At 44.8% G+C, this 25,632-nt stretch overlaps 1 protein-coding gene across 4 annotated transcripts in view; it reads right to left on the bottom strand.

Moving 5' to 3' along the window:
* ADPRHL1 (ADP-ribosylhydrolase like 1) overlaps window positions 1-25,600 on the bottom strand; it is a 39,217-nt gene extending 13,617 nt beyond the window's left edge. For 2 of the 4 annotated variants that reach the window (XM_054801686.1, XM_054801700.1), the window contains exons 1-7: window positions 25,084-25,600; window positions 21,149-21,313; window positions 14,727-14,852; window positions 11,848-11,988; window positions 8,344-8,471; window positions 4,687-4,819; window positions 3,692-3,845 (exon numbers count right to left, since the gene is read on the bottom strand). In XM_054801686.1, coding sequence (XP_054657661.1) covers window positions 3,692-3,845; window positions 4,687-4,819; window positions 8,344-8,471; window positions 11,848-11,988; window positions 14,727-14,852; window positions 21,149-21,313; window positions 25,084-25,297 — 1,061 coding nt within the window. In that variant the 5' untranslated portion in view covers window positions 25,298-25,600. Of the gene's footprint in view, window positions 1-3,410; window positions 3,846-4,686; window positions 4,820-8,343; window positions 8,472-11,847; window positions 11,989-14,726; window positions 14,853-15,493; window positions 16,133-21,148; window positions 21,314-25,083 lie in introns of those variants that run through there. The other 2 variants (XM_054801708.1, XM_054801693.1) reach the window with 2 other exon arrangements.
* Window positions 25,601-25,632: the final 32 nt, after the last annotated feature.

Below are 25,632 nucleotides of genomic sequence, written 5' to 3'. Positions count from 1 at the left end.
GCAAACCAGCCTTATGACCGTGTAAATCTGAAATGCATTCTGTGCAAGGGCTGTAGTACAATGACACTAAATTCTGAGACCACCACAGAAAATGGGGGTAGTGATGAGGCTGCGTTGTCCCAGTCTTTGGAAAACAGCATGCTTCCCCATTGGGGAAGGAGGGCAAAGTCGGAGGCTTTCTCAGGTTTGGGAGCACGACCACCGTTTTCAACAGGCCAAGACATCATCCCTTGTTTTTCTTCACCACTTTTTCCCAAGTTGCATCCTACTGTTCTTAAACTATATGTGACCTATCAATGAAATATAGTCACCTCTATTTCAATTACAGATTGTCAACTGTCATCCCACCTATGGCCAGGAGGAACAGGGCAGGTACCTCCAGTGCTCAGGGGGAACCCAAGCCAGCAGGAGTCACCTCCCAGCAGAGTGAGTTACCCCGGATGACAAGGCAGATATCTGAGCTCCTCCCTGATGCTGTGAAATGGCCTAATACAGACCTCAGCCTCCTTGCCCCTCTCCTTCCCTGGAGACGCTGGGTTTTGCTTGTTTTAATGTGTGTGGTGCTACCTCATCATGCTGCTGGTTTCTGGAAGCACTGCTGCATGGTTTTCAGTGTCTGGAGGACAGACCGCTTGGACCTCCAGAGGAGACAAGGCCACCTTCAAAAGCTTCCTGTCTTCTTGGCCCACGAATAATTAAGATGCATAAGACAGGCAGCTTAGTTATTTATTTATAGGTTCTTCGGTGCTACTTATCATGGCAGCATCAGAGTGGCAACAGCCTGATATGCTAACAGATGGTGGTGCAACCCTATCCCGCTGGCCGTCCCATCCCAGGGAAACCTCTGCAGCGGACACTGCCGTGTCGTGGAGCGGAGCAGAGTCGACGTGCCGCGGCAGAGAAAGAGGAGCCGGTGCTCTCCCCCAGCCCTGCCCGTACCTTCCTGCACCAACCACTCCTGCCTTTCCACTCTGTTAGGGCTCTGGAGGCTGCTGGGTAGCTGGGGGTGGTGGCATCTCGTGGTGTTTGCTAAAAGCATATGGCTGAAGGAGTTTCTGGTTTACTGTCTCTGGTGTGGAGAAGAGAAGACCCTGTCTCTTGACCCCTGAATTACATGTTAAATATCTGACCACCATTTTGCACAGCCCGGCAACCCGAAGGTCTAGCTGCTGCGGGGGTAGCACTCAGGACAGGGCATGGGCAGGAGGAGGCAGCACTATGCAGACTTCATCAAAAGACAGGAAAAAAATTGGAAAACACTGTGTGATTTGCAGAAGCTGTCAGAGATTGATGGATTGCTCTGACTCACTGTCACTTGGCTCTGGGGAAATGGCCATGAGCTGGAGCGTGTGAGGTGCTGCAGCCTGTAGGCCCCCTCGTCCCCGAGCATCCCCATCGCTGCCCAGCCCTGCATGGTGTTTGCTTCAACGAGCTGCCCGCAGATAAGGAAGGCAACCTGGAGCAGTTCTGCCTGCTACTTCTACGGCACAGGCCTTTTTAGTGTTTTCAGTGAAATGATGGCCAACGTGCCACTCGCCTCAACAGATGCAGAAATGGTGCTTTGCTTTATAGGTTCAGTCTTTGGGAAGCACCTTTTAAATGAGATTCTCTTATTTATCTCTGAAACAAAACTTGGTCCTCCCCAGCCTGGATGGAAGGTAAAGTGGGAACAGTTATGAATGTTCTTCATTTTTTTTGTGATTATTTTTTCTAAAGGAAGAAGAAAACCCAAAGTACTAGAGAAAATCCTACCTTATGCAGGTTATGTTCTTCTCTCTTCTCTATTGCTGAATTTATTACAGGCATGCTAGAGGAATCCTAAACTAGAAGGAATGTTTTTAGAAAGTCTTGATATTCTCTTAAATCAAAAGCTACTGACACAAACACTCCTTTTGGTTTAAGGTATCTCCAAAGCAAACAACAAAGCACCTTGCGAAGCTGCCAAAACATGCTAAAACAACAGTGTGTGAAGTAGCTCAGAGTACGGAAAACCTTTTCATACGGATATTGTCATGCAGGCTGCTATTCATAACGACAGGGATCACCTGCTCCTCTTTCTGCCGCATAACATCCCAGTGACGATTCCAGCAATTGCTTACATGGAAAAAGGGGTAGGAAAGTACTTATGTATTTTTAGCTATCTGTTTAAAACGCAGTTCAGCAGCTGGAGAAAGATAGGAGAAACCAACACCATGTAGGCAATCACTCACGGTGGAGATTAAAAAGTGCTACATCAGTTTCTGAACTTCTGAGGTAAAACATAAGGTTAAACACCGGGGACAAATTCTGCACTCACTACTTCTGTGTCATTTCATTGAGGATTCCAGATTTGTGCCCATGCTGCTGCAAGTGCATCAGAATGTCCTTCACCAAGGTCTGCTGTTTACTTTGTCTGCTGTATGCAACTTCTAAATGAATCACAGTTTGTTGGTTTTTCTTGGAAAATAAAAATAATTTTAAAATTAAAAAAAAATAAAAGGAAAAACAGGATAACAGGAAAAGGAAAAAGAAAAGGGAAAAGGAAAGGGGAAAAAAGGAAAAAGGAAGAAAAAGAAAAAGAAAAAGAAAAAGAAAAAGAAAAAGAAAAAGAAAAAGAAAAAGAAAAAGAAAAAGAAAAAGAAAAAGAAAAAGAAAAAGAAAAAAGAAAAGAAGAGAAAAGAAAAAGAAAAAAGGAGAGGAGAGGAGAGGGAAAAAGGGGGAAAGGGGGAAGGGGAAAAGGGAAAAAGGCAAAAAGGGAAAAGGAAAAAAGGAAAAGGGAAAAAGGAAAGAGGAAAAAGGTAAAGCAGTTGTAACTGTTTTCTTTCTGGGGTTTTTGTGGCACTCAGACTTGTGAAACATATCACAGCCTGACTGTTGACCTATTACAACTGCTTGAAGACCTCAGCCAAAAATTCTGATACTGATACAGCAACATATAATCTGCTCAATCTAAAAATAAAGAATGATGCTTAGAAAATAGTGCAAGATTAATTTATTTACAAATATTTCAGCCAGTTATATTTTAAAAAAACTTTTGTTCTGAAGACTGAAGAAGAATAAAAGCCTTATTCAGAAATTTTAGACACACTGACGCTTTGCTGTTCCTCGGTGGTATTTTTAGTGTTGGCTTTTCCTTTTCTGGAAGCTTCTAATGTAACAATACCTTGCACCACAGTGCTGATGTGGGGATCAGTGGTTCATTAAAAGCTAATCCGTGAGACATTAGGTTTACAAGTGTCACAGACACATGAGATTTGAGAACAAGGAGGAACACAGTGGTGAAAGGATTGTCAAATATACAGACAATATCCCCATAAGTGGGTACTACCATTAGTTTTGCAAGAAAGCATTAGTTCTGAAAATTAATTTTGTATGTGTAATTACTGGTCACAGCTGTTTAGGAAGTGGTATTATAGCAAGTTAGACTGAAATCAGTCAAAAGACATTTTATTTATTTTTTTCCATTTGAGATTATCTCACTGGTTTAAGCAGCACTCTTTATACTCAGAAATCCCTACATCTGTAAAAAAAACACAAAGACCATAAATATCTAATCAGTCTTGAATAATTCACTTATCTTCGCTTGCACACGATCTACATACAGCCTTTCAGACTAACTCTCGGATAATTCCTTGGCTATGAACATCAGTCAGTTATCTACAGGGCTCGATATAGTCTTTATAGAAAGAGAAAATGGCAGAAATCGCTTTACTTTTCCTCCATGGATAGTCGGTAAAGATTCTCGCCCAAGTACTCGAGCCTCTCCCTTTGTTCCAGGTCCTGGTACAAGCCTTTGGGGACCTTGCTCAGGCCATAAACCAAGCCGTAGAGGCAGCCGGCGATAGACCCAGTAGCCGCACTTTCTCCTGCAGGTTTAAGCACAATTGCAACGGTGTCTTAGAGTCACCTTTGCATATGCAACCAAAACCCACGCTGCACAGGGGGAGGAATATTACGCTGCTGATGGAGCATGGTGAGGCCATGTTGGGTCAGTCCTCAAGGATTGCACTGCTCCGTGTCCTAGCCCCGGGGTGTCTGGGGAAGGGAGCGACGCCAAGGCATGCACGCGGTGATGCCACAGAGGCGTGCGCTCCTGGGCTAGGAGCTTATTTGGTTTGGGGAAGATACACTCCAACACAACGGCTCTTGCAAGCAGCTAGCCATTGCTAGGAAAAATGGAGGGAAGGGTAATTGCAGGGGTCCCTGCTACACAGCAACTGTCCTGGACTGGAGAGCATACCTTCCTTCCTCACAGCACAGCATGGCACTGCACGCTGCTTTAAAACATCTAGCCATGGCGACTAGCACTGATTCTCTGTGTAATGCCCGTGGGTTTGTGCCTGCCGGGCTCTGCAGCGAGGGGCCGTGAGCTCTCTTGATTTCACCATGTGCAGTTAAAAGGTTGCATTGCCAAAGGCGCTAGCATTTTGGTGGGGGAAGATACCAGCCCTTTACTAAGTCATATTGGATTTATTTCTCATGCATTTCTCAAAACTGTGAGACTTAGATGGTGCAACATTTGAAAAGCACCATAAACAGCTTGCGTGGCAGCCACCGCTGCAAGAAGGGGGTTTAGTGTGTAAAACCAGGGGCGCAGAAATAACGGGCGGCATGGCAGATTGGCCAGCAGTGGCAGCCGCCAGCCAGGAGGGCTCTGTCCTCTCCTCGGCGTGGGAGCGGGAGTGGGAACCGCGGGGGGGCCCTCACCTCCGTGGAACATGGAGCGGTTGCAGAGCTCCGTCCAGTCCCCGCCGCAGCCCATCAGGGCGTCGTAGGCGATCATGGGGGCGTCATGGCCTCGTCTCCCACCCCTGCCTTCCGAGCTCCACCTCCTGTATGTCTGCGGGAGAGATGGCGGCGTCAGGGTAGGGCACTGGAAATGGGGACACGGGGCCCGTGGCTGCGCCGGGGTGGCTTCTCCCCTGCTAGGAGGTAATAGCTTCTCTTGCAGGGAAAGGGAAGTAGACAGCTGCGTTGCCCGCACCGCTGCCTGCAGCACGGGATGAGCCAGCACAGCAGCAGCTGCCACAGCCTGGGTGATGCCCGAGGTGCAGGTATTAGCCTGCACCCCAGCCAGTAATGCCAAAAAGTAGATCAAGATAGATTTCCAGTTCACATCCCAGAAATTCCTCATTATTTAAGAAATTAGGGTTGCTGAGGACTTTCTTTATCAGTCCTCTTCCTGCCTCTTGGAAATATTCTCAACTCCTCTTGTCACACATTTGTAAATGTTTCAATTAGTCAAGTTTTACATGGTGGGGGAAAAAGTTCTGATTCAGTAATTTCTTTAGGGGCTCAGTTTCAGACTATGTTAATTCAAGCCCCCTTCTCTGACTTTTTCTTGCCAAACCGTTTCTCCCCTCTTCCACAAGCATTTATTGAACAAGAGGGAAAATAATTTGCAAATGTAAGAAACATTTCTTCCCCAGGAGAAGAAAGAAGAAAAAAACCCCAAACCCCACAGCTAGGTTTGCAAAAGAAAACCGCATTTTCTGTAGAGGAGGTACCTTCACAACTCACATTTCTTGCCCCAAATCCCCCAATGAACACAACACTGTTAGATTTATAGTAAAAAAAACCCCCTTCCTTTAAAGGAAATGGGCAGTTTTATTTCCTGAAGTTTAAGTTACATTATGGTAAGTTGAATTGTTACTGCTTGTCTGGCTCTCGGCTTCTGCAACACGTATGAAGGGTTTGCATTTCTGTCTATTCACTTTCACCTCAGCCATTGAACACTTGGTTATGGTTTATCTGCATATACATCAAACAAGGCAGAGTTGGACTACAGCTTCAGTCTGCTGCTTTCCTTTTTTTTTTTTTCCAATCTAGAGAACATATTTATGTCTTTATGCTGTCCTCGGACACATGCAAACTTTCCAGCCTTATTGCTGCCGTTTGGTTGCTGGTGGAGTGGTACTGACACACGTGTAATACTACCGAAGGCAAGAGGACTAAGCGTGGAGGTGCTATTCTGGGTGTGCAGGCAGGCGTCTCAAGTGTCGCTCCATTTAGCCCTTAAGATCTCTGGTGCTCTGCGCATGTCTGATGTCATCTTACCTTCCTGAAACAACTTTACGCTAGGGATTGCTGTCCTCGGGACCAAGCCTGGGGGGACTTAACTGCACCAAAGAGGCATTTCTCTAACTTTTCAAAAGTGCAACCTGCTTTCAACTCCTGCACCTTCCTGCAGCCCTGCCACGTGGCACCAGCCCGGCTTCCCTAGGGCGGGCGGGCGAGGAGCCGCAGCACTGAGTGCATGGCTGGGGTGTCAACACGCACCAGACGCTGAAGACACTGAACTGCTGCCAAGCCCTCGAGGTAATTCACACATCCCCTCCTCGCTATAAACCCCTGTGGTCAGTAATTACAGCTGCCTCTGGCTTCCTCACCCTCCAGGAGCTGACCCGCTGCTGGCTAGCACTCCCTTTTCATCCATCTTGTTACCCTTTCTGGGTCTTTTCTCAGCGCTGGTTTAAGCAGCTCCATCTTAAGGGGATGAGATCCTCAGAGTCAAATTGGCCTGAATGACTTTGGTTTGGTTCCTCTCTCCTTTTGTCGCACACCGTGTCCAGCACGGGAAAGCGAGCAGGGCGAGTGATTTGTTTGCAGAAGCAAGGCGGATCCCAAGTGCGGTGCAGTTTCTGTCTATTCACTGTGTATCTAACATGTTCCAAACATGTATCATTAAAAAATGATTATCCTACATTGGCCCATCTTGCATTTATACATTCAAGAAGGCGTAATTCGTCTTTTATCTCCACATTTCTAGTTATCTCCAAATTTAAGTTGTATTCCTGCTTATAAAGAATGTGGTCTTTGCTGCTTAGCATTTCGAGGTGTCATTTCTTTTACAGAGGGAAATTGCCTTTGCAACATACTCAGATCAATCCCAGCCGCATTTGAGGGCTTCACTTTCATGTCTCCTGCAGCTGGTATGTGCCTGCAGAAAGGTGTGCCTGGTCGAGCAGGAATGTGTGTACGCCTGTTGGCAAGAGTGGTGCCAGATATTGGTGCTTTATTAATTGCCTGTAGGAAGGCAATCAGCTATACCTCCAGACACAAGTGGCCAGTTAGTCTGGAGGGAGTGCAAAGAAAAGCACTCCTGGGAAAAAGGCAGGCAGGATGGTTACCTTCTCCTCATTTATTCTTTCCATAGCTATAAGCACACTGGGCTTATAAGCAAATTAAGTCTCTCAACTTCTGTCAGGCTGTGATCTCTGGCTGATGGTGGAGTTTGAGGATCAAGCAACATTTTCCTTTTTTATGCATCAAAATCAATAACCCAATAGGCCAAACTAGTTGGTCTCGCGCAATGAAGGTAAATTTTGTTTCTGCGTTAGCAATTTGTGCAGTTCTTCCTTGAAATGATCATGGGGAAATACTGTTGAGTTTGATCTCTCCTAAAGCTCTCCTAAGAGTCCAGCAGAACTGAAAGGAACAAAAAACTAGTAACAAGATCGTGGCACTGAATTAATAAAATAAAACTGGAAGGAGACCTATTCTTTATGTTTAGAGTGAGCAATTTCTTATTATCCACAGTCAATCTATCTTCCACTGGCACCTTTCACTGCATAGATGAGCACCTAAAAATATACAAAGTGACTTCTCAGAATAGAACTGTGCTTTAATAGTCTGGAAAAAAAGGACTGATTTATGGGAAAAGGTGACAAGAACCACGTACTTATTGCTTAGCTGCTAAGTGGAGAGCTTTGAGAGGTGCCAGCACATATCAGAAAGCTGTAAACACCAGGGAAGAAGACACATTACTTCTCTTGAGTTAAGAAGATATAACCAGCAGTCATGAGGCAAAGGAAAGATCATGTACGCTATAAAATAGTATCCCATGCGACGTGGTGAAACACCATCTCTTGAGACACTTAAAACTAGCCTGGGCACAGCCTGCGTTGGCAGAGAATTGCTTAGGATGGCTGTCTTCTGTTCAGAGGACCTTAACCAAGTCCGGCTCCTAGTACCCAGGGAGGGTTCTGTGGGACTCGGACCAGAGGTTCATTAGGCTTTAATGAGAGCCCCTGGTGAGACGTTTGCCTTTTCCAACCCTCAAATAGCTGTGGCTTATGTTTTGTACCTGCTCTGGGCATCAACGCATCTGACCATTAGGTCTGCCTCTCTGCATTGTTTCATCCCGTTGCAGCAACCCCAGGACCGGTGGCAACTGCTTTTTTACGCTAGCACATGCCCAAGCCAAGAACGGGAGTTGTTTTTTCTTTCTTGAAATTTTAGAAAAAACTAAAGACTTCCTGACTGCTCTGGCACTGGAAACAGTTGAAAAATACTAGTGTGTCTCTTTGAAAATATGCCTCTCGGTTCAGAGCCTTTCCGAGCGCTTTCTGAATTTGCAGTTACCTTTTCTCTCTCCTCTGCGTCATAGTTGTCCGGAAAGACAGGTTTATTCTGATTTTCCTCATTGATTTCTCTCTCCTCCAAATAAAACTGCCACTTGGCTTCAAAGTAAAACCAGTGCTCCTGATATTCTGAATGCAAAAGAAATTAATGATGTAGCACTTCATCTCAGCAATATTTTCAGTTCTACTTAAATAAATTTTAAAGAAAATGACAGTATTGACTGACCTGAAAAACTGGGTATTTTATAGTAACATACATTAAACAGGCATATGTACTAAGTATGCATTTTAATATGAAGCGGGACATCTAACTGGAAAGAAAAGATGTGAAAGAAAGAAGAAAATATTTTCAGGATCTTGTGCTATTTTTACAGTATATTAAAATTACATTAAGATACATCGAGATGAGATTTTTAGACAAGTTACTGAGGAATACTCCAAGGAAAAGATAAGAGTCAACAACAACAACAACAAAAACAAACAAACAAAAATAAATCCTATGAAGATTGTTCCATTCCTTCACTCTGATTAAAGAATATCTAAAAATGCTTGCATGTCCTAATTACAGGTTGCCTCCTACCTCATTTACCAGTTTTTATTCACATAATTTCTCCAGTATTTCTGTTCTGTTCTCACAGTATTTCTGTGTGCTTTTTCAGGAAAAGGCAGATAGGAAAGACCAAGATTTCCATTTGCTTATAATACATATGAAATGTAAAAGGGGTAAGTAGCACACACAGATGCTACCTGTGCTAATACAAATATGCCTTTTTTAATAACCACAGGTCTTTCTCCTTTTTCTATCACTTTAGGAAGAGCATCCCTAATCATGTTGAACTTTGCACATGGAATAATCTTATTAAATTCAGTTTATTTTCAAGCCAATGCTGTGGTTCAACCTTTCTTTTTTTTACAAGGGATAATGGGTTTAAGCTAAAATAGGGTAGATTTAGGTTAGATGTTAGGAAGAAATTCTTCACTGTGAGGGTGGTGAGGCACTGGCACAGGTTGCCCAGAGAAGCTGTGGAGGCCCCCTCCCTGGAAGCGTTCAAGGCCAGGCTGGATGGGGCTTTGGGCAGCCTGGTCTAGTGGAGGGTGTCCCTGCCCATGGCAGGGGGGTTGGAACTGGATGATCTTTAAAGGTCGCTTCCAACCCAAACCGTTCTGTGATTCTATGATTCTGTGATTTTTATAAAGGCTTAGAAAGGCCCGTAAGTCACACGGAGCTGTTAAGCACACAGGCAGAATTGAGGCCTGCATGTAACCCTGCCTGGAAAGCTGATGGGGAAGGAATTAGAAATCGATGAAATGGTAAAGACCTCTAAGTATGCCAAGGAAAACTAGCAATTCGGTATGGGACTATTGGCATATGGTTTAAAATAAAATTAAGCATTGCTGTTTTTTCCCTGTCTCTGTCCTGCTTGGTCGCTCAGTTGTGTGCTGTGAGTGGCTGAGGAGCGTGCACGCAGCCAAACCGTTTCTGTGAAGGATGTAATCTGATTTTGCTTCTTTGCCTGAAATAATCACCATATAGGTGACCCTCCTTGGCAATTAAGATTTTTAAAGTGGTTCAACTCCATGTAAAAAATTCCAGGCTGCCTTGTAGGACCTGATACTTTCACAAGGTTGCCAGTTCCCCAGCCCCAGACAGGGATGAGCCTTCAACCATGTGCCCTTTACGCCTGGGAATGCCCAGCTGCCCTTTTCCTGAGTCCACGCCCCAGTTTTGCCTGATTACAAGGAAGTCATTCACTAGAACCCTAAAAAAAAAGGGGGGAATGTTTAGAAAAACAGAGTGAAAGGGCATTCATAGCTCTTAGACCAAGGAAAGCATCCTGAGGAAAAGAAATAGTCACACAAAGAAAATGTTGCTGGTTGAAGTAAACTACCAACACCCACTCCATCTGCTGGGTACAAGACTGCTTTTAGAAATGCAGGTTTCTTTCTTTGTGTTTGGGGTTTTTTTTCCTGTTTCCCCCATGACCACAGAACATGCATGTTCTCTATGCAGAACCTCAACAAGCAAGACAGTGTGATTATTGCAAGGCACAGGCTCAGAAACAAAGGGTTCCAGCAGTTGCGGGAGATTTTGGTTGCATGGATGACCTGTAGCATGGTCAGAAGTCTCATGCTGCCAGCCCTAAGCAAGGCTTTGCCCCATCCCTTGAGCCCAGCCGGAGACAACAGTTACATTGAGGTCCATGGGACTATTCGACAAGGAATTGCAACCGAAAATCGGAGAGGGGTGCTGAGTTGAGCCCTGAGTGACTGACTACTGTGTTTGTTATCCACAGGGAATAACGCAGCTAAAAAAGAGTTTTCTAAAACTGGAGGACTCTGGCAGGATTTCTTTGCCGTGCATCTCACCAGCCAAGGAGCTTAACTTTAACGTAGGAGACTTTTCCTGCTACCAAAATAGGACGAAGCTCAACAATACGGGCACTAGCTGGAGAGCGTGCTTCAGGAGTCCAACACGCATACCTCCACGCCGAGGGGTCCTGCTGGGGTGGAGTGACAGGGACCTGCTGCAAAGCCATTCAGAGAGGAGCTCACTCACACTAATCCTGCACCTGCTCCTCATAGGTCTCGGCTAAAAAAATCCTGGTGTGCAATGAGGCGCAGACGAAAATGCGGGGTCTTTCAGAAAGGCTCCCTGGTGCTCCTTTCAGATTTTAAAGCGGCAGCGTTCCTTCCCAGATAGATCTTAATTGCTGAGTGCTCTTGAGTAAAGATTTCAATCTTTCTCAACAGCCGTCCTTTGAGATGAACAAAAAAATCTCTTTCCTCAATGTTTCAATGTAATGACACTTGCCTGTCCACGGCAGGTCTCACCGTCACAAATGCCTCAGTCCCTGGCAAAAGGGGACTAAAATACCTTTGTCCTGAAGATCACAAACATTTATAAAGTAGCAATATCAAGTTCAGTAGTTGTGTTACACTCAGTTGTTTTAAAACAGGGATGCAACAGGTTGTATCTTAAATATTTGTTCGGAAAAACAACAAGTCAAATCTGAGTTTGTGGCTAAAAACTAACTCTCGGTCAGGAGGCATCTGCAGGTGAACTTTTCCTGGCAAAATGAGGAATGTCAGTGGGTTTTCTTATGGAAAATATTGGACTGTGCTAATTGATGGAAGGGAGGCAAATAATTCATATCTCAGCAGTCAGTTTGCCTAATAACCTGCTAAATATAATTTCCTCCCTCCCCCCTGCCCAGCAATCTTTGAAGACTTCCTAAAAATAAAGCTGTGCAGTAGGGCATTCTCATTGCTATTTCTCTTCGTATTTTTGCCACCGATATACCAGGTACCTAACGGATGGTAGCAGAAGGCAGCACCACCTCTGAAGAGCTTATAGTCTGAGCAGAGAAAGCAGGAGGACAGCCTGTGGAAATGGGAGAGGGGGGAAAGCAGCAAAACCAGAGAGACTGGGGAGTGACATTTCTTCAGTGTCTTTCTAACTGAACATAGTCTTAAGAAAACAACTCTTTTGATTCAGACATTTTACCTGCCATGTGGCGAATGGTCTTCTTGCAGTATTCTTCAGCCATCGGCACAACCTTCATCATCTCTCTTCCCCACTGCGCAAGGGGTTTCCCTTGTATTGCATACGCCACAAAGAGAGCTGTGCATAGGGACCCTAGAAAGCCTGGAATTCATAGATAACAATGATTACTGATGTGCAGTCTGTGCTCTTACCATCCTTGTTATGTCCTTTGTAAAATCATTAGCGGAATGCCTCATGGCTGTCAGGTAGATTAACAAATGCACATCACCTATCTCCACCTGTTTGCAGGCTGGCTCATGGCATGTTGAGATTCTTGGCTAATGCATGGTGCCCATTGGTTTACACCTTATTTTACATGGAAGGGAGCTTCTGTTCTCAGTGGTGTAACATGACAGTAATTGAGGTAGGGGTCAAAAATAAACATCATCCACTAATGTGATACTGAAAATCTTCTAATTGAAGTCACATGAAATAAATGACTTGCGCAAAGTGATTCAATTACAAGCTATATCACCTTGCTTAGAGTCATCTGGCTCAAGGGCTGTGGTTGTTACATCTAACACTATTTCGGGCTCATTTTCCTCTAAGGAGTCAAGTCCATGTCTTACTGGGACAATTGATTCTTTCCTCTAAGGAAATAAGTCCATGTTCCCTTAGAGGAAAGAACCAATCATCCAAATAAGATATGCTGTCTGCCTGCCCAGCTAGGTCTTCCTCTTTGGCTATGAATATACTTAAGATGAACTTTCGTTAATGGGCACTCAACACTTCCATGACGTCAGAAACAGAGGGGCTTGTTTCTCATATTTGCTTGTGCTCTTGGCATTCTGTCAAAGGCAACAAAACCAACCCAGTGCAACATGCAAAAGAAGGTTAAGAAAATGACTCAGTCGTTTAAATAAGCCCCAGGTGAGCAAAGTATTGATGTGTGTGCTTCTCTTGGTGCATGTGTCCAAAAGTGTTCACTCGTGCATAAAGGTAAGCATGGACTTTTGCTGAAGGTAAAACCAAATTATTTTAGGAGGTTACAAGACCAGATGAGACAATTACTCATTCTCTCTGCCATAAGACCTGCAATATTGGGTCAGGCCAAAGGCACATCTAACCCAACATCCAACAGAGACTTTCAGAAAGAATAAAAAAACAGGTGGAGCCAGCTCAAAGGATGGACAGCATCTAACCCAGCTGCCATAAAGATCCTTGAGTGTCACATTCAGCATGAGGGTGGCAGCAGAGAGTTTAGAGGGTGAAGCAAAGGGCTAGCAGGGGGTGGTGAAGAGAGTGATAGAAGCTGGGATGCACCCAGAAGGTTTTTGGGGGGCTGTCAGTCTCTTTCTGCCCGTTCCCCACGTAGCCCCCTTCCCCTGCTGCTGTTGCCCTGTTCCCAGCAGCCCTCACATACCCCCCTGCCCCTCACCGGGGAAGAAAGCAAACCCCAGCCGAGGTTTCTGGCTCTGTAACTAATGCCAGTACAGACTGAGCATAATTGGTTTGGCTTCTCCGCTCCCCAGAGCTTCTGGACTAGCTTAGGGGCAATTTTAATTACAGAGCTTGATTGCTTTTAACAGCGACAGCCCTTCTCATCTGCTTGCCTGATCCCTTTTGAACCCAGGCGTATCTGTGGACTTTGCAGCTGCCTGTAGCAGCGAGGTCTGCAGCTTAACTATGCACGACACGGGGAAGTATTTCCTTTGTCTGTTTGTTTCAGTCCTGACTGACATATCAATTGGGTTTTCCGTGTCTCTGAGTTACAAGAATCACAGCTGACGTTTCCCTGGCACCTTTCAGGACGGCAGTGAGGTCCATGGTGGCCCTTCCACCCCTCTCCTCCCTGCCTCCCCACCGTGCCACTTGTCTCTTTTCCCAGCTGAAAACTCCTGGGTATAATTTCTCCTGGTATGGAAGGCGTTTGATGGCTTAGATGCTCCTTGCTGCCGTTTTCTGCCTCTAGTAAGTCGTTTCTGAGGCGGGAGATGCAGAACTGCAAGCAGCCTTACTGCTGCTAATGCACCATGGACTTTATATATTGGCTAAATGATATTTTCTGCCTGCCTTTGAATACTTTTCCTCTAATTTTATGCCATCCTGATAATTTTTCTGACTGCTTCAAAGCACAGAGCATGTTGAACATGTCACCATTCATTATGGTTTTAATTATTGCTGTTTAAAGCAGACAGAATGAATACACACTTACATAGCATAAACTTATCAGAATGACAGACCTGAATATTCAAAACATTAAATCTCCTTATTTATGTTTTGTTTAAAGAATGTTTCAGATTGTGTCCTAAAATATGTGGAGTTAGATTCTTTTGGCTTTCTACCTTTACCGACAGTGATTTGATATGACAAAACTTGTCAAGAGAAAAATGTTATTATCCCCTGAACCATAAACTAGCATGATAACAGTGAGTCATCTAGATGCACATGACTCCTAAAATTTGATCAGGGCAAGTGACATGAATAGGCTTTGGACAAGATGGGTTGTGGTTAGTTATTGGGATTTTAGGAGGGAAAATTCCTATGCCTTGTATAATACACAAGCAAATCATAGAATCACAGAATCACAGAATGGTTTGGGTTGGAAGGGACCTCAAAGACCATCTAGTTTCAACCCCCCTGCCATGGGCAGGGACACCCTCCACTAGACCAGGTTGCCCAAAGCCCCATCCAACCTGGCTTTAAATATGCAAATATGTAAACTTACATAAGTAATACATACATGCATATATTATCCAAGCAAAATTCAAACCAAGGCCTTGGAGTCTGCAAAGCAGAAGCAGTTTAACCAGGTGAATCCACAGGAGCTGTGTTAGTCCCTGCAGAAGTGAAAAGCAGCCTTAGGGACCTCGGCACACCAATATGTCAGCGGACGTTACCTGTAGGATGGTTATGAGTCATTCGTCCGCATTCAATGCTCACTTCAATAAGAGAGTCCAGCCTTTCCGGCTTCCAGTATCGCATCCCTAAACACATGGCTTTTGTGGATGCTCCAAATCCAGAACCTAAAGTAAAAAAAAAATGCCAAGCATTTAAAAGGAGATTAATGATACACAAATATGTTGATAAAATGTGAAACAAACACATTTTATTAATTCAACTCATGTGTGGGAACTCCTCAGGGAACGGGAAATTAGCATGCAAAGCGAATTACAAGTTTTGAAAGTTTCTTGCAAGGAATTTTGCTTCTACACAGTCATTCTGGTTTTACAGATAGATTCCAATATTCTCAAGTGCTACGAAGAGCATAGCAGGTTCAGAAAGCAGTGTGCTCTCTTGTTCACAGCACTTGTTTGATTCAAACTCTCATGCCATCTTTACTCTTTTTTGTTGTTTTGCTTCAGATGCCAGCACTAGAAACAGAAGTTGGAGAAAGATACACTTTTACTACGTCCTTATTTTAGTAGTCTTCATGCTGAAAGCACACAATTAAAACATGTAAGTATAACAATTACAATTTTAATGCATGTTTCATCCTAGAGAGCCCCACAGGTAGTTCACAAAATAGTTTTTGCTCCATACAAAAACGTGTCCAAAAAGAAACTAAAGGTTACAGAGTTAGTAGCCTCCTCCAAAGTCAGGCAACATCAGAAATGAGGTTTCCCATGCGACCTGAAATTTGTGCTTGTGTACAGCCTGCACTCACTGAGCTTGGTCTTGGGAATTTCTGCCTCGTGCAGCACAGAGTTTATTTATTGAATAGCTTATTTAGTATTTCTTTTAATCCTCATCATTGTGTGCATGATCCCAGGTGTTCAGCTTTTAAACACTTCATTGAATGGAGAGTTAAATTTACTAATGAGTTTCTCTGCAGTACTTATCACAGTAATATCAGGATCCCACAGAAGTTTTAATGAGCTTATCTTCACAAGGCACGTGAGGTGATTATCTCCTCTTTGCAGCTGCTGAGCCAATGCCCAAAAAAGCATTAACTCATTGCAGGCACCCACCCTGAGATGGATAGGGTTCGATTTTTCAAAGTACTTGGCATTTTTCAGCACTGTCTTTGCTCGGTCACACTTCCCAATGACCTTGAGTATAGTTGAGAGCAATCAGCATTTCTGTACTTGGTTCCTGGAAGATAAGGGGCATTTTTCTGCCACCTAATTTTAGCATCTGTGGAACTTGCAGTAAGAGCACAGTCTCCCCACCTTTCCCAGACAGGCAGCATGGAAAAAGGCTGTATCTCCATTAGCCAGTGCGATGGCATAGTAGGAGCAATTCATGATGAAGAGTGAATTGAAGCAGCCGATGCCAAAGAGAGGGGGTCAGGGCTTTTAGTCACCTACCTTCAGAGGAGCCCTCAGATGCTCCCCTGGGCTGTGCCCGCTGTGGGTGCAGGGTACCAGGGGCTCTCCTGGAGCACCGCTTGCCATTTAGTGTCAGCCCAAGCAGCTCCAGCTCAGGTGTCCTAAGACCATGTGTGTGAACAAAGTGTGGTAGTGGGGGTGGCAGGAAAATTTGCTTCAAAAGTACTTGCCTGAGCCAAAATGTAACACTGACATAAGCCACCCATTGGCATCTCCAGGTGCAATACAGACCAATCTGAATTTCTCTCTCGAGAGAAGAGCTTTTAGCTTTTCTTCTCCCTAGAGAGCAGCTATCCTGAGTGAACACCCTGGTTAGGTGATCTAATTAGCTTAGCTGAAGATATTTCTTCCCTTCCTCCTCAGAGTCCAACGTGCACATTTTGCATGCAATAACTCTTCCAGTGGGTTTAACCACCGAGGGCAGTCTGAAAAAGTCCAAACATGATAAATGTGACATGAAAGGCTTTGCAAAATACCATTTTATTCCCCACAAGCTCAGAGCTTGCTTCCTCCTTGCTAGCTTCCCTGATAACAGTGAGAGACACCTCTCCAGGATACCTTTGGCCACTGCTCCTGATGAAAAGGCTGGACTCGTCCTGCAAATGGTGTGTTTGCTCCTGTACCTTACAGGCAGCTGTAGTGCCTGGTTGCTAAGGAACCAGGGGCAGATAAACCTGATTGCCTATCCCACAAATGACATAGAAACCACAAGGAAGAGTCAGGAAGGAAATCCAGCCTTCCAGAGGCATCCAGTTAGCTTAACTGGGAGAACATATCTTCTCCTGCTTGCAAGACCAAACTCTTCATTAAGCCATCTGCTGCTCTAGAGCAGATGGGAGTCTTCTTCACTATGCCCTCCTGGTTCCTCCAAAGGACACAATCCATGCTGGTTATCCAAGACGGAAGGGTGTAGCGCTACACAGAGCTGCTAATTAAATAACATCTTGTAGTATATCCAAAGTGGAGGATGCACTACAGTAATCTGACTGCTGGTCTGAAGGTGCTTGTCTTTGCAACTTTATTGTATTCCTCCAGTTTAGGAAGTTATATTTAAACCTTCTGCAGAAATAGACAAGCAAACTTGGTAACAAAAAAATTCCATCGCATGGAGTAACATTAAGCCTAGACAGGGCTTGAGGTGATTAGCTGCTGTTAGCTTCCAGGTCTCAGTATCTACCAGTGGAATCAATGAAGTAAGGGACAGCAAGACTAAACCAAGCAAGGGGTGAGACGCATGTATAAGAACACGAGAACTGTCCTCCACGATCAGACCAAAGGTTGACCTAACTTATCGTGTCTGACAGTGGCCAGAGGATACTTTGAAAGAGTAAAAGAAAAATACGGTGATGCTACCCCTTTGTACTAAGCTGCTGATAATTTGTCTCCCTGATCCAGGAAGCAGCTGGCTATTCATCTTTCTGCTTAATAACTCTAGAAGGATTTCCTTTGGGTGAATTTGCCCAGCTCTTTTTTGAACTCACATGAACTGTAGCATCTGCAAATCAGCATTGGAAAATAGTTGTGCAGATTAATGAGGTGTTGCGTGGAGAAGTCCTTCCTTTTGCTTGCTTTGAACTCATGACCTGCCAGTTCCATTTGAAGTCCCTAGTTCCTGTGCTGGAGGAGGCCGTGAATTTTCTCTGTCCCTGTTTGTGTTCTCCAAGTTATCTGTGACTTTACAGCTCTGTATGGTACTATCTCAGACATCACAGCCTATGGAAGCAGTTTTTTACTGATCTAACCATCCTTCCTCATGTCCTTTCTAGTTCTCTTACATCCTTTTGCAGGAAGGGAGGGACCAGATTATATACAGTAATCAAGAAACAGCAGCTATGGATTTATACAGTGGTGCAAACATGTTTTGTTGTCTGTTTCTTTCCCAGACATTTCTAATAGTCTATTTGCTTTCTGGCTCTTACTGAGCACTGAAGCGATGTTCTTGTAGGACCACTATGGCTCCACAATCCCTTCGCTGAATGGTAACTGAATCAGCAACTGCAACGATGTATACAAAATATGGATTTCTGCCCCCCCCCCCGTGTATGACTTTTCAGATATCTGCATTGCATTTGGTTCTGCTGCTGTGCCACACAGTTACTCATCATTGCAAGCATCTTCCACAACTCTGCTTCATATTATCTTTGACTTTGCTGACCCACTCTGCATTTGCATTTCTGGATAGTTTGTTGACGTATTGAACAACGGAGGTCCAACACAGGTACCTCCTTCTCTATGGAGAAAACAGACTGCAATCTCATGTTCTTCATTTACTGTCTTTTAAACAGTTGTCTATCCTCAGGAGAACCTTTCCGACATCCTGCAGCAACTTAGTGCCTCATCACTTAGTGCCTTTGGTGAGCGACCTTGTTGAGAGTCTTTTGGAAATCCTAACAGACCACCTTCACAGTGTCTCCTTTTTCCTCCTATTTCCTGGCTACTTCATGAGCTTTCCAATAGAATTCTGAGGTGTGACTTCTTGTTACAAAAGTTGTGTTGACACTTTCTTATTACATAATTTTCATTCATGCACTATGTTATTCTCTTTTAGTATGTAATACCTCAGTGTGCTTTTCTTCACTCTGCATCGGTGGAATAACAGAGATCAGCTTAACGGCTGCTAAGCCCTGACGAGGATGTGTCTTTTGTGACTACAGACCGTTCTGCATGAGAACTTAGATCTTGGCACCTTTATCTCCTGTCCGTCTGCAGCTTATCCTGCTCTTCATTTTTGCTTCCCAGCTTTCTACGTTTAACTCATGCTCCTCTACCAATGCCACCAGCAAAAAGGCACCGTTCTCAAGTGCTACTAGGAAGCCCAGCAGCTGGTCCAGTGGCTGCAAATAAAGACCTGCTTGGATGCTGCAGCCTCAGCCTGAAATACACACGATGCAGGTAGAACCCAGCTGCCATTTGACTGCCCTGTCGCAGTGGCTCCGAAGGCACATCTCTGGCTCAAGGGCTACCACCTTACTCAGATTTTGATTCCAGCTTTCAGCGATTCTCTTCTGAACAATTTGAGGTTTTGGCAATGGAACAAAACGTTTTTACCATGTTTCAGAGACAGCAGGCTCACCTGCATTAAAACTTTAAACAAATGCTGACAGACAAACAGAGGCAAACACTCAATGGTGAAAATTTTCTCCTTGAGCTTATCAATGTCATAAACTGGAAACAAGCTGTTAAAATGGAAAGTGTAGGCAGCCTTGGGCAGGTCTTCTGGGCGTCACAGGAGTCTCACCAGCCTTTGACATAATCCGGGTACCTCTGCAATGAGTGTGGCAATCAGAATGACTTGAAGTGGCAATGAGACACACAGGGTAGTTCGACTTAGGAACTCAGTGTGCTGACTACAACCACAAGAATTCGAGCAGAGGAGTGTCATATAAGCAATGCAAAATTACCTAAGCTACGATTTCACTGGTCCATGAAGGCTGGCACAGGAATTCTTGCTAGAAGTGAGATAAGATAGAATGACCACAGGAAATCAACATTTTGGTTCCAGCCCATCCAAGATATCATCCAACTGCAAGGCATTCAATGCCTGTGGAATGTTTTTGCCTCAAGAAGAAATTTGTGAAAATTCAATTAAAAAGTTAATTATGTCCATAGCAGTGTCAGGTCCTATGGTATGCTGAACATGTCCACCTCAGGTCACTGGTTCTTTTGCTCTCAGGGTGAAAAAAAGGCTTCTTGAGATGTTCAGGATGATATTTGTCAGATCAGATGGTGAAGGTGGGCTTTAGATGCCAGGTCTCAATGCAGGAATTCATTTTAGATCCTTCTAGTCCAGAGTGTCCCAAAAGCAAATAATTTGTCATGGAAAGCTGGGGAGGAGGAAGGCTAAAAGAAGAGATATGGCTCCAACACAGCAACGGGCCACGGAGCAGCCATGCTCCACTGCTGGAGGTGTTGAGAGCTGCTTAGGGCCAGCAGCAGCTCCCACAAGTATTTTGACCAAGTTTTACTCACTGTTAACCAGAAAACATATGACAACTGCCAAGAGGGCACTTTCTCAGATCTGCCCGGCTAATAGCAGGGTGGGCAGAATACACGGGGAGGGGATCCTTTTCCCTCCCAGCAGCTGTTGTGAGGAGCGGGGGCTGAGCGAGGGATGCATTTTGTGTCAGAGAAAACTGACTGCAGAGACCCAGAAATAGCCATGGCATTGTGCCACCGGGTCTTTGCCACGATGTTGCATCAATGTGCAATGCTGTTGAGCAGTGCCGGTACGTACTGCAGTGGTAGAGCATCACACCGACACAACACAATGTCTGTGTGAGCTGCCATCTTCTTGTGGCTGTCTAGGTCTACATCCTCTGGTGACGTGGTGTCTCTACAGGCTTTCAAGATTAATTGCACCGTATGGGTGTGTGCGTATGTGTGTGCACATAGCTGCATGCATGTTATTTAGCTTGAAATAGAAATTCAATTCATCATAAAATGAAATGATCGCAAAGAGAGAGAAAGAAAGAGAGTGTTGTGGGTAGGGAAACAGGGTTTAGGAATATTAGGGATTATCAGCAAAACAGTCATAGTTGTTAGCAGGGCATCTGCCTGGAGAAAAGTCTCTGCTTTCGCTCCAGTGAACACATCGGTGCTTAGAGCAATTTACAGGCGCAGCTTTTTGTTTCAGATCTGCCATCAGTGAAAAATCCAAGCCTACAAACATTTAAATGAAAAATGGCAGAAAAATTTTCTTAAAATAACCATTAAACTCAAGGACAAAGATCTGGACCCTGAGGCACAGAGCCAAGAACAAAGTCTCTTTAAATAGATGTTAAAGAGGGAAGGGTTCATTTACGAGAGGACATAGTGCCCTGCAGAAGGAATTCCTGGCAGATCTCTTGCTATCCTCAGGCAAACATAGAAACGTTTCAGGGGTAGTAGCCTTTGATGTCAGGGGGAAAAAGGAAACAATTTCCATATAGCCACAAAGGCTGAAAGCATGCATTATTCAAGCCAGGTTCTATAAATTGAAAGCGGTACCGTACCCTTTTCATTGAACGGTGTGTGCCAAGCAAGAAGGTAGTTGTCTGGTTTTAATTCTCTACAGCCTTCAATGGTGGCGGGGTCTGGCCGCCTCCCCGAGAGCTTGTCGATAGCATCCACGTAGCGTTTTACCAGCTCCCGGTACAGGTCTTCTAAACACCAGTAATCTGCTCAGAGGAGGGAAGAGAAGGTTGCTGTGTGAAGGCAGAAGAGCAAGAGAGCACTAAAAACAAAGACGCGAGCTCACTATGCATTTAAGAAATGTTCCCATTTCCACTTCCATTACACCGAGTCGTGTTTCTGGTGCCACTGTCAACACGTTTTCACACACCATGAGAGCGGGCTGGAGAGAGAGCAGCCTCATCTCTCTGTTCTCATCTTTTCCTGCTTTCCTTTCCACTTTTAATCCTTTGATGGGAAAGATGAAGGCATTCTGTTCGTCAACAGTAGCTGCTCAGGGGCTTTATTTAGGCTCTGTGGTGTGAAGTATTTGCAGAGGTGTCTAACTGCGTGTGTTGCTGCCGGGGGACGGGGTGTGCGCGTGAAGCCAGCTGTGCCTGGCTCAGCCCGTGCCTTTGCCTTCATTTGCAAACATGAATCTAATTTAAAAATGAAAGCCTTTTTTTTTTAAAAAAAAATTACCACTGAGTTATTTTTAAAGAGGTATGTATGATTAAACACAAAAGCAAATTAGTGACCTTAATTTTTAATCTGTGTTTTATATTTATTTTGGCTAAAATTTGTAGGTCTTTCATGCAGGGATCCCAATATCTTATGTCAGTAGAGTAACCAGAACAGATACATTTCTTTCTGGAATAAGTTCACTAGCAATATCTATTTATTAATTAATTTTATTAAAGGCCTACAGTCTTGCCTAAGGAGGAACCTTTCCCCCGTTAAACATAAATTGTTTCTGCAATATAGCTGCTTCTCTCAGCTGCTGTTGTACGCTGTTGGGCTTGAAGAGCCCTGCCTTGGGTTCTTGCTGAGGAAAAGCTTCCACTGGCATCTATTACGGTTTTGTAATCAGTGGGAACCAAGGAGGCCATCAGGATTTGTCCACTTATATCTTTTCTATGTACTTAGAGAAACTCCACTTAATACTTGGTTTGACGCACAGATCAAACGACACAGCAGGGGAAGTTCTTCTAAAAATATCTTTGTTTTGCCAACAATCGGTGATTTCTTGAAATCCACGGGAGAGGTTTAATTTAAGAGAAAGTTTGGAGCCCCATAAGCCAGAGCCACTCAGAAGTACCAGTCAGGCAGACAGGCGAATAAAGAAGATGCAGGGTAAAACCAAGATTCCCCTCCTTTCACATAAAGGCCAGTTACACTGGCCATCCCACATACAATCCCAGAGGAACAAGATACTTTCTAGCTGCAGACTCTTTCCAGATTTAGGAATCAGGTGTCAGCTTATCCAGATGGGAACCAGGAGCGGGATTTACCTCCCAGCAGCTTCTGCGGAGGCCTTGTCCCCAGAGCCGGAGTCCCTGTGGTCCAGCAGCTCTGGGATGCCCAAACCCACCACGGTTCCCACTCCTGGAGCCAGGCTGCTGTCTCAGCTGTCAAGTCGATAGGATGGGTTTCTTCTTTAGGAATGAACCCTTATTTTTTTTAAAACCTGTGTTTAAGTCAGAGAGGAAAAGGCTTTCCTCATTGCACGGGTAGTTCCCCTGCTTTCGATGATGCTGTTTTCGTTTGTCCCTTATGGGACAGATTCCTACTGGAAGCAGACGTTCTGTTTATCCTTCACGGTGGGATCAACCTTTCCATCTGCGCACATGGTGGATTTGGGGAGCGCCAGCTCAGTCTGCAGCAGTGCCCGCAACCCCCGCTGCTTCTGGCTGTGGCCCTCCTGGGATGTCCTCCACGCAGCTGGCAAAGCCCTGGCCAAAATCACGTCCCCGGGTGAGAACCGCCTTCGTTCTTAACACAAACCTCCACCTCACGCTTGGCTGCTGCCGCAGCCTCAGGCTGGGAGCTCCCCCGAGGGCAGTGCCCCAGCCACGGGACTTCACGGTGAGCCCAAGCCCTGGGCATGTCCGACCCAGCCTGCAAGCATCCTGCGTGTACCTGGATGCACCCAGGGGATGCTGCCTGCGGCCGGCAGCCAGCCAGCCAGGCGAGTGGAACGTGCAGGGAGCACGGCAGTGAGGGACAGGAATATTTTTATTCCTTATTCACCCTCTTTTTTTTTTTTTTTTGGCTGGTAATGTTCCAGACACCCAATATATTTTTTAAAATCTCAGCCCCATGGCAGCAAGGGCTCCCTGCTGCACACGGAAGGCAGGTCCCCAGGGCCGGTGGCAGCCACCTTCAGCCTCATGGACTTTTTCACCTTCTTTAGCTTTACTCAGTTGACTTGGGTGATTTGGCACACTGGCTGGGCCATGAGCAAGCTCAGTGGCTTTTTTGCGTTCCCCTTGCCAGGAGGAGTCACTGCTGCAGGCAGGAGCAGTTCTGTTTCCCTTGTGGGAAGCAGAGAGAAGGATGCGATTTGCCCTGTTCACCAGCGTTACTATGAAATGAAGATTTCTTACTAAAATTCCCCAAACCAGCTTGTTGCTTTCTCACCAGCCCATAAAAGCACCTTTTTAAAAAGCTTGTCTGATCAGGTCAAAGAAATGAGAGTGCAGGACAAACACAGCTGAGACTTTTTTTCTTTAGAGCCACAGTACTCCTGCTATATTTAAGAAATAAGATTTATTATTTTGTTGCTAGTCTAACTGGCTTGACTGCCCAGAAGATACGGTTTTAAAGAGTTCAGTAAGCAAGGAACATATGATACGTATTTAATCATAACCTATATTCAGAAATATGTTAGTCATCTTTTTTCTTGATAGGCTGACATCTTGCCCTTATCTTTAGTGTATTAGCTACCCCTTAAACCATTGGTTAGCTAATAGCCAAGCATGAAGTGTCCAACACACTCTTCAACTGATCTCTACGTACTAAATTTAGAGCAGATTGGAAGCAGGCAGATAAAGCGGTGAAACAGAAGCACAAGTGAAATTTCATTGACGTGAAGGATACTTGGCTACATTGCGAGCTTCTGCTACTGCTACTCATCAAGCATTACGCGTGTTGAGAAAAATCAGGAATATTTTTACAAAAGATTTGGTTTGTTCCAAAGAGGCAAAATGTCACTGAATGGTCACTGTCTTCTGGTGTACTTTCGACGATGATCTTGACAGTCTCAGAAAGCTCTAGTTCAATGGGTAGGGTGTCGACATAAGTATCATCGCAGATTACAGAAGACTATTCCTACCTTAAGAAAAAACGAATGCTCTCTCTCAAACTATTTTGATTTTAGAAGACATATATTAATAGCTCCCACTATCCTGATAAACTTTATTATAAACATAGTATGTTAGAATATATTTTGGACTAAAGACATGGAGCTCTCCTTATAAAGCAAATTGTTCCTTTTCTGGCCTTGCAAGGTGCAACACTTTGTGCGAGGGGCAGCAAAGAGGAGACAGCGCCAGTGATTTTAGCCTGAAAGAGGTATTAAGGTGACTCTACCCCAGCCTGGAGCAGTGGACACAAACATGCACTCAGAAGAGCTCTTATCTTTTACAGAAGAATTTCTAGTGGCTATATGTATTCCAGTGTACAGATAATCTACTTTTAGCAATTATTTTTGTTATGCTGGACATGCATCCTTAAGCTTTAACCAACTGTATAAACCTAGGGAAAATATAGGGAGAGCCCCTCCACACTCGAGAAATCAAAACTCCCCAGCTGGTGTGATGGTCGCAAGATTATGCTCATGGAGGAGACAAGCTAATGCACATTATCATTCACATAAGCAGCATTCTGACACGTTTTCTCATGTCTTCCTCAGCACTTTAAGCTTATTTTAAGAAATGCAGCATCCCAACAGCTTTGTTCCTTTCCAGACTGCGTTCGCTAGTCCCGTCGTACCTACCTGTGATGACAGCCTCTGCTGTAGCCATGTGCATGAGCGTGTTGTCACTTACTGGCCACTTGTCGGGGGAGAGCACCAGGTTCTCAAGCCCTCCGATTTCCTTCAGCTCCTGCTGGATTTTTGCACCTAAGGCATTGTTTTCTCGGGAGAAATTGCGATAACCAAGAGCATCCCCTACCCCAGCCAGCACAAGCGCAGCCTTAAATTTATCCATCCCCGAGACACTTTCCGCTTTCCTTTTGTCCGAGACAGCCACCGAATCTTGATCTTCCTTTGTTCCTTTGCCTTCGGCTCAGCTCTCCCGACACTTTATATCAGCCATTGTGTCACACCGAGAGCGCTCTCTATAAGGCAAGGACTTCCTTTTCTGGCTCCGCAGATGCCATCTCTTGTCCAGGACCTGATGGAGAGGAAATATTTCATAACCCAGGGATTTTGCAGGGGCTTTGTTCAATGAAATTGCAAGGGCAGACCCGCAAAGCGAAGTGCAAAAGGCTCGTTTCTGCAACCCAGCGTAAAGCAAGCCAGGAAATCCTTAGCCCTACCCAG

Source organism: Grus americana, chromosome 1, assembly GCF_028858705.1.
Source record: "Grus americana isolate bGruAme1 chromosome 1, bGruAme1.mat, whole genome shotgun sequence".
Classification (NCBI taxonomy): domain Eukaryota; kingdom Metazoa; phylum Chordata; class Aves; order Gruiformes; family Gruidae; genus Grus; species Grus americana.
Note: the sequence above shows the minus strand (reverse complement) of the source record. Positions and strands in the feature narration are given on the sequence as shown.